Here is a 9,629-nt window from a genome sequence, read left to right as displayed (position 1 = left end):
TTTACATGTATGCAAATGTTTACATGTATTATGTAGGACATGTGAAATCATCAGTTTGATACCAGCTTTCAAACTTAACGTTTACATAGATGTAAATCTTCATACCAATCATCCATTTTTCGAATTTATCATGTATTTACATATATGTAAACTTCTATTGTTGAATTTCTTTTGCAACAATCATGGGAAAAGAAGACGTAAAACTCACAATTGTCTTCCGATGCACAAAACAAAGGAAATAAACAATACTGCACATACCATTTACAAATAAGAAATGTCTTCAAATCTAGAACTTATAAAATAGTAATCAATAATCATAAGTACTCTTAAATCTGATAAACTCTAAAACATAATGTTCGGATATTAAATCTGATCAATTCCAAAACATAAGCCTCGAAAAATCAAATATGCTCGTAATTGCCACCGGATTTCAAAAGACGCGTGAAGTGTGTTCTTGAATCTACGGTAAAATGGAAAAGAAAAAAAAAGATTAATCAATGATTAGTGAATACGTACAAAAATAAAGTTACCAAACAAACCTAAATTGTTTAAACATAAAAGTAAATATATTAAAATAACAAAACTTACTAATGGATGACATAGGTGGTCCAAGAGAAAAAGAGCATTTCATCATCTTTTGTCAGATACTCAGATGCGAGAGAGATGATCACAAATAGAAAAGACACCTGCATGCATATTAGTAGGAAGGCAGTTTTCAATTTTTTTATTTACTGTGTTACCCTTATCTAAATAAAAGATTATCATTAAACTTTCAGATTATTACCAAAATGCCACTTTATCTTTCAGCCCTTGATTACTTGATTATATAGATTTAATGGTTGAGATGGGTTCCTTAAGTTCTCACCAAATTTAATAGTTCTTAAACGATACTCATCCTATATATATATATAGCAAGGTTAGAATAAGAAGACAACATTTCATAAAAAGTGTAGAAAATGAATTTAACCATTGGATGAGATATAGCACATACACGATGGTCAAGATTGAAATTTTTTATTTAGGAATTAATTTCTTTTATTAATGGAGAATCATATTTTTAGGTAACTATTAAGCAAAATAATTTTTTTCTCTTTTTTATTTTACCACATCCAGACTTTTCAATTCAAAATAAAAAACTCCACACCCAATTCTCTTTCAATTTGGTTCACACCATTTACAACTGGTCATCACATTCGTTCAACCATGTCGACCACCGCCACCGCGCTACCAACCTGATTCGACGCCAGCAACCACCGCCCATCTGAAACCACAACCACCACTTCTAGGTAAATGAGAAACGATGAGTTCAAATCTGTTGATGCCGCCGACCACTAATTTTGCATTCGGACGAAGAAGATGATGTGCTCATATATCTCCTGCCGCTTGCTTTCTACGTAGATAATGTAATACTTGGTTATTTTTTCGTTATTGATTAAAAAGGTAGGGCGTTCTTTTTTTACTTTTTTTTATTTTTTTTTTGCAAAAAAAATTCTTTCGGCTGAATATGGACTAACATATTTATTTTATTTTCTATGTTAGCAGAGATAGAACAGTTTATATGTTGATGTAGGTTTCAGATCTCCACATATTTTCCGTTTTTCGACCGCCATCTGACGTTGCCGGGTTCGATCTGGTACCGTTGGTGATGGCGGGGTAATGGCAATGTTGCGGTTTAGCGGAGTGCCAACACCGGAGTTAGGATGTTATGTGGATTGCGGTGATAGATGGGTATGTGAAGTTGGGGAAAATGTAGGTTGCACGCCAACTGTTTGATGAAATGCCGAAGAGGAATAGCGTGTTGTGGAGTGGATTAGTGTGTTTTTGTTAATAAAAGTGTGTTTGTAGGTTGCACGCCAACTGTTTGATGAAATGCCGAAGAGGAATAACGTGTCGTGGAGTTAATTAGTGTGTTTTTGTTAATAAAAGTGTGTTTTTGTCTAGATGTTTCTAGTCGTTCTTGGTGTTGTGCTTTAAATTTTGATTAAAATCTGGTTTTTTTTATTTTGATTATTTCTTATTAAAACACACTATTATATATCTTGTTATGTTTTTGATGGTGTGTTTTAAATTTGAATTAAAAAATGATAATTATAGATTGATAATGTTTCCATATAAAATATAACACACTTTGACCATAATACCTCTAGAGTGTTATAAAGTAGATATTAAAATAAAACACACCGTCTAAAAAACACACTTTCCATCTAGACCATCAGATCACTTAATCTAACGCATCAGATTACTTCTTACACTTTTTAGGCACAGTTTACTTCTTATTATAACTCCACCATACACACACACACACACACACACACATATATATAATATTATTTATTCTCTGAGGCTTCGATTTGGAATGGCTAAGAGGATATGCTTGATCGAGTTGTCGGTCTAACAGTGGCTAGTCTACCCATCATGCTTCGGGACAGGGGCGGACCCACGTACTGTGGATCGGGGTCCGGGGACACCAATGTTTTTTAAAAATGTCTCAGAGACGGTATATTAATTTGTTCATGGACCTCATATTAATTAATAGATGGAACCCATAGTATTGAAGTTAACCTTGGTGTAATGGTAAACCCCTTCTTTTACAACTGATATGTCACTAGTTCAAACCTTGCTTAGACCGTTTTTTTTTCTTTTCTTTTAAATTCAACTCAGTCAGTAACAAAGTAACAACTGTGTATTGCAGCAGTCACGAGTTCAAACCTTGCTTAGACAGTTTTTTTTTCTTTTATATTCAACTCAATAACAAAGCAACAACTGTGTATTGCAGCATGTATATAGTCACATGTTGCAGCATGTATATAGTCACATGTTCTTAGACATCATATTACATGTGAGTTTTCAAGAGTTATGTTTAACTATGTGAAACCATAAATCCTTCTAACCACATAATGTAGATCAAAGCCTTATTAAGGTAGTTTATGCTTCAGTAGTTCAGTATAGTATGGAACAAAAAAAAAAATACATTTTACTCCTTGAAAAAGTTGTTCAGTAGCTATAATGGCCAAACACAAAACAACAATTCTATTAAACAAACAAATCTTGATTGCCAATATTGAATATACACACTAAATCTTACTAAATAACCTTGAATGTTTCCTCTATAGACGCAAAACTAAATCGTTGCGGTAAATAAACCTAACAACTTGGAAATTATAAGAGAGATTGATTGCACGTACATGTAGGTAAGTCAAATAGTTAACATAACAAAGCACTTAAATGGGACCTCACCTTGCCCCAACCCGGACGACCGACCAGGAAAATCAGATATCGAAAAATGGGACCCCATTAAACAAAAATCCTGGGTCCGCCACTGCTTCGGGATAGTGCGCTCGTTCATAAAATTGAAGAATTATTTGGAACCATTGTATGTCCATCGCATTTCTCTTGGTAATATATGGACAATTCTACCGGTAAATGCTTTGTATTAACGAAAATTGGATGTTGAATTGAGGAATAGATAGTTGTCAAACGAAATATATGCGAGTTCATACGACCGAGTGAATGGTCGGGAACAGGGTCACTAAAGTAGTCGAGTTCAAGAGAGCCGAAAGAACACATCCATGGATCAAGGAGAGTTCCGGGATATCAAGACAAGATGATGAATACCAAGATGGTTGTGAAAGCCGAGAAGGTCAAGATAGTGGGTCAAATTAAACAGGGCAAATGAGACATGCTCGGAGTTGAAGAACCAGCTGTTTCAAGTCGAAAATTAGGGGGTGATTGTTGGACGTAATTTCCAACTTAATAGGCCTGTCACATGTATGTGACTAGGTTGGACCTATTGGGCCGGTGAGATTTATTAATGATGTAATGAGTTTATAGGGTTACAATTAGGGTTTAATTATATTTGGTAATGTCTTAGTTAGCAAGCTAGGTTAGTCTATATAAACCAAGATATGGTTAAAACATTATAAAATGCGTGAGATGCAACCGAGTTAGGATTCATCTAGAGACACACACGAGATGTAACCGAGCTAGGGTTCATCTAGATGCAACCAAGTTAGGGTTCATCAATAGTTAAACGGAGTTAGGATTTGAGAGTTGTAATCAGTCTTTTGAGTTAGATTTCCTGATTAATATAAATGAGAGTTAGTCGTTTAATTCAGTGTTTTAAAACCGGTTTAAACCGGCCGGTTCAACCGGTTGAATCGGATTTTGATGAGCAACCCGATATTTTGTACCCGGTATATTTGAGCGGTTTTATGGAACATAAACCGGTTTAAAAGCCTACCGGATTTTTTATGTTTTTGGCCTTTTTTTTTGTATATGTCACTTATTTCATTTAATTGTTGTATATTATGATTATAGGAAACTAAAACTTCATATTTAATATTGTTGGAAATAAAAGTACTTATACTCTTGTTTTTTTTTTTTTTGAACATTCAAGCTTTCCTCCTACTATTTACATTATACCGCCAATACCAGGAATCGAACCCTGGACCTCTCACCCAAAGGCCAAAGCCTTTACCATCCCACCAAAGTGGTGATGGCACTTATACTCTTGTTAATAAGGTTGGCGGTGAGAGTGACATTTCATCGTTTTAAGAGATCGTGAACTCGATGCATGCAAAACTCCGATGACATAAATCTATCGTGCACCTTTATTTTAAAAGAACTTGTTTGAAAATCAAGTGATTTTGTATTGTTTTTTGAAGATGAATTAACTTTTGAATAATATTTTATTATGGAATTATGTATTTTTTGTTTTGTTTTTTAATTTTTAGTAAAAGTTGTATTTATATGAAATTATAAGGTAAACTATACAACCCGGTTAAACAAACCGGTTCAATCGGTTGTATCATTTTTATAAAATACCGGTTTGATTTAATTCGTGTTAGGTTATGCATATGGAACTTGAAAAGCGCCATAATTTTGTCTACTTATCATACTTTCACACCCCCGTATTCTATACTCCGCACGAACCCCCCCTCTCTATATATACCCATCTCAACTCTTGACCCAAAACCCTCATTCTCTTTCACTAGTTCCAGCAATGGCTTCTTCCTCTGTACCCTTACTAAAAGACGAACTCGACATCGTCATACCCACAATCCGAAACCTCGATTTCCTCGAAATGTGGCGGCCGTTCTTCCAAGCGTACCATTTAATCATCGTGCAAGACGGCGATCCTTCCAAAGTCATCAAAGTCCCCCAAGGCTTCGACTATGAGCTCTACAACCGTAACGATATTAACCGAATTCTGGGTCCTAAATCCTCTTGCATCTCCTTCAAGGATTCTGCTTGTCGGTGCTTTGGCTACATGGTCTCCAAGAAGAAGTATATCTTCACCATTGATGACGATTGCTTTGTAAGTTTGCTTGCTTTGTTGTTTATGATTTTGATTTTTAGGTTTGGGTTTTGTTCAATTGTGGGTTTCAGTTTGAAATTGTTGGTTTTGATTGAATTGTTGAGGATCTTGGGCTTTAAGCTAGATTTATGAGGTTTTGAATATGGATCTGCTGTTTTTATATCTATAATATTGGGTTACATATATCTTATATGTAACTAGGCGGGTGTCCGAACGCAAACCCTGCGAATCACATAACAATTAAGAGAGTGTTCATGGTTCGGATTAAAGCCTTTAAACCGGTCATCAGATTGGTTTCACGGTCGGGTTTTTTTTTTTTTTACTTTCACTTGGTTGGTTGGTTTCAAAATTTTCAAAACGTAGCTAACAGTTTGGTTCACGGCTTATGCTGAAAACCGGCCATATGAAATTAGACCAAACTTAAATGTTGTATGCATTTTAATCTCTTTTATTATTTAGTATTTGACAAGTTTTGTTATATATTAGATATAGTTATAATTGAACAAAGTCTTTTTTAATACAAGTAAACGTGACCATTACAACTTTAAATTAGCCTAATTCCAGTATGATTTTTTATAATCTTCGTTCCTGTTATAATTTCGCATCCTAGGTGTTCCATTAATCTTTACCATTTATGTTGCTAAAATTATCATTTTTTCTATTTTGTTATATATAAGAGAGTTGGTAACGATTCGGTTTCAATTTTCAATGATTCAATTTTGGTTTGGACGATGAAAAATTGATACTAATGGTTGGGTTCACAAGTTTAACTTACAAACCATCAAAAACCGGCATCGAGCACCCCTACGTAACTTATTAATTTTTTTAAAAATTGAAAAAATTATAACAATATCATACTCAAATTAAAGAGAATAAAATGCTCGATTTTATGGTGCACTTTTTTTTTACAAATATATTAGTGTACGAAAAAGTTATGGTCGTTTAAAAATCGTGGTGGGAAGTTAGTTTAAGATTAAATTAAAAACATAATATGGTTAAAGATGAGGGGGCAAACTTGTAAGTTAGGTGAATTGTGTTTAAAAGGCAAGTTAACCCCTTTTTACACATGTACTTTATGTGTTAGCATTTGTAAAACTCTTAAAATCAAGTTTCTTAATTTATCCTTATCTCATGTATTATATAAAGTTAGATTAACCGTGTTTGTGACAATTAGACTGATGGAGAATACTTAATTATACAATCAATTTCATGTTAATTAATAATATTATGGTGTGTTTTTTTTGTGTGTGTGTCATACACATGGTTCTTCATTGCCTGATTCTTGTCATGTCGTGCCAGTAAGTGTCACCCCTAGGCGTGTGTAGAAAGGGAATTTATACATTTGACTAATGCTAGATCGGTCCAAAAGGCCATGGCTTTGTAGCTTTACTGATTTAAGTCATGTTTCCTATGTTACTCGAAAAAGGGTATTTTAGACATTTTACTGACGACAACTATGTTGATTTGATAGGTTGCTAAAGATCCATCAGGGAATGATATCAATGCACTTGAGCAACACATCAAGAACTTGTTGTCTCCATCCACACCATTTTTCTTTAACACGCTTTATGATCCATACAGAGAAGGAGCAGATTTTGTTCGTGGATACCCTTTTAGTCTTCGTGAGGGGGTCCCGACTGCGGTTTCTCACGGGCTTTGGCTTAATATTCCAGATTATGATGCCCCCACTCAACTCGTCAAGCCACGTGAGCGGAACACGAGGTGCGTTTTATTAATCTTTTTTTTCAAAATGTTGATAGCGGGTCGGACATATGAACCTGAACACGACAGTCATTTGCAGGCTGACATGAATACGACCTATTTAACCTGAATTTTTTTTGTTGCATATTAATACTTTGAAATTTTCAGTTTTACAACTAAAAACAAAATTACACAAATGTATATAAAACAGTTACATTTTAATTATAAGATGTTATGTCAATTTCTCTTTTAAGTTTTAAATTTTGGCATGCAATACCCAACCAATCAAATTAATGACATAAACCATATTCTAAAATTATAAAAAAAGGATAAATGGGTTAAATGAGTCAACCTGCAAACCCGCTAGGTTGACACGAAAAACGCACGAATATTCGTGGGTTGACACAGCCGATTTTTTTAATTCTTTGTTTTGTTGCGTATTAATAACTATAAAATTTCAACTTTATAATAAAAAATACAAGTGTGTATAAAATAAATACGTTTTTAATTATAAAATGTTGTGTTGCAGTTTCTCTTTTAAGTTTTAAATTTTGGTATAGAATACCTAGGTAACTTAATTAGTTATCTAAAACACATTATATATATATATATATGTATATATATATATAATGAGTTAAAACGGGTCAGGTCAACCCACTAACCCGCCAGGTTGACACAAAAACGGCCGGTTTAGCTAAATGGTTCGCCATGAAATGCATCAACCAGTTTAATTAATGACATAAACACATTCTAAAAATATTAAATAAAAAGTTGATGGGTTAAATGGGTCAACCCGCAAACCCGCCGGGTTGACACGAACGCGACCATTCACGGCCCTGAAATTACGCGAACTTGTTTATTCTAAACTCAAACCTGCAAATATCGTGTCATGCTTGTGCTGTATTTTTGTATCGTGCCAGAAATTCACAACCCTAGGTCAAACGCTTTTTCTGGCTCACCTTTGAAGTCTAATCCTTTGTGCTATATGATTAGATTTGTTGATGCCGTTTTAACCATACCAAAGGGCACCCTCTTCCCGATGTGCGGAATGAATCTTGCTTTTGACCGTGAGTTAATCGGTCCTGCCATGTACTTTGGTCTCATGGGTGATGGTCAGCCAATCGGGCGGTATGATGACATGTGGGCTGGCTGGTGCATCAAGGTATAAATTTTATTTTATTGTATTTAATAAATATTAAATGTCTTGGATGGGATTACAAAATTTATACCGTTTCAGTAATAATCTTGTTTTTTAAATATTATATATTCAGGGGGTGTTTGGAATTGAGTTTTTAAAGTGATTAAAGTATTTTGCGTTAACTAGTTTACTTTATATATTTTAAAACTGATTATTTCCCTCTGAAACATAATCAAATGATCACTTCCACCTGAACACTCGAAAACTGATTATTCATGATTTTGAAACTACAATTATCAGATAATTAGTTTGTAAAGGCAATCCCAAAGTCCCAAACACTCCTTTAGCTTTTCTGCATTGAAAACACTTCCAACCAATTTGACCCGTTCACTTAATAAGTAAATGGGTCAAAATGGCCACACTAGGGCTGTTAAAAATTGAAACTTGCTCGAAAAAGCTCGTTCGTAAGCTAGCAGAGTCGGCTCAGTTTGCAAATGAGCCGAGCTCAAGCCAGGGCTAGCTTGTTTCGTGGCTTGCTCGTTAACTGGCTCGTTAAATTAAACTCCAAATGTTAATATCTAATAATATAAATAACATAAAAATACTGGAAACAAAAAAAATAGGACATACAATTTTTTCAATCTGCCTCAAAAAAAAAAAAAAACATAATACATATAATATTATAAATTCTCTATTTTATAAAAAAAAACTAAAAAAATAAAAATTAACGAGCCGTCTCAAGAAGCTTGCTCGAGCTTTTATGAGCCAAGGTCAAGCTCGACTTTTCAGCCATGAGTCGGCTTGTTTAACTTCAAGCTCGAGCCCGAGCCTAACCTGGCTCGGCTTGGGTCGCTTACAACTCTTGCCACACCTAACGCATAGTTTCCTACTTTTCACTAACCACCCTTTTGTAATTGGTTTTTGATGGTAATCTGTGACCACCTAGGGTTAGGTGTGAAGACGGGCTTACCATATATCTGGCACAGCAAGGCGAGCAACCCGTTTGTGAACCTGAAAAAGGAATACAAGGGTATTTACTGGCAAGAGGAGCTCATCCCGTTCTTTCAGAGCGCAACCCTGCCAAAAGAGTGTATGACGGTTCAGAGCTGCTACAAGGAGCTCTCTAAACAGGTCAAGGCTAAGCTCGGGAAAGTTGATGACTACTTCAACAAGCTAGCCGAAGCCATGGTCACGTGGATTGAAGCATGGGACGAGCTTAACCCGTCTACACAGCTTCCCAATGGGAAATAAAGTGTTGGTTTTTAGATTATTGTCTGTTTTTCTGTTATACAATGAAGCTTCTCATGATTTTATGAGTTTATTTTGTTTTGTTTTATTTAAAGAAAGGTATTTTAGTTATTGCTGCAGTATGGATTCTTGGAGGATCTTAATTTTGTTAATCCTTTTGTTTTGATATATTGTAGTTTGCTTAGTTTTGTTTTTGGATGTTTGCTTGGTCAAAAGTTACTGATA

General features: G+C 34.7%; 1 protein-coding gene across 1 annotated transcript; it reads left to right on the top strand.

The window, feature by feature from the left end:
* The first annotated feature begins 4,999 nt into the window (after positions 1-4,999).
* On the top strand, positions 5,000-9,441 carry LOC143622387 (putative UDP-arabinopyranose mutase 2). Its single transcript, XM_077093557.1, has 4 exons — positions 5,000-5,317; positions 6,789-7,039; positions 8,012-8,179; positions 9,083-9,441. The coding sequence occupies exons 1-4, from the start codon at positions 5,003-5,005 to the stop codon at positions 9,405-9,407; spliced, it is 1,059 nt and encodes a 352-aa protein (XP_076949672.1). The 5' UTR covers positions 5,000-5,002; the 3' UTR covers positions 9,408-9,441.
* The last annotated feature ends 188 nt before the right edge of the window (positions 9,442-9,629 follow it).

This window comes from Bidens hawaiensis, unplaced genomic scaffold, assembly GCF_021521415.1.
Source record: "Bidens hawaiensis isolate Kalapana, Puna unplaced genomic scaffold, B.hawaiensis_p1.1 tig00003126_1, whole genome shotgun sequence".
Lineage (NCBI taxonomy): Eukaryota > Viridiplantae > Streptophyta > Magnoliopsida > Asterales > Asteraceae > Bidens > Bidens hawaiensis.
This window is presented reverse-complemented; position numbering and strand designations above follow the sequence as displayed.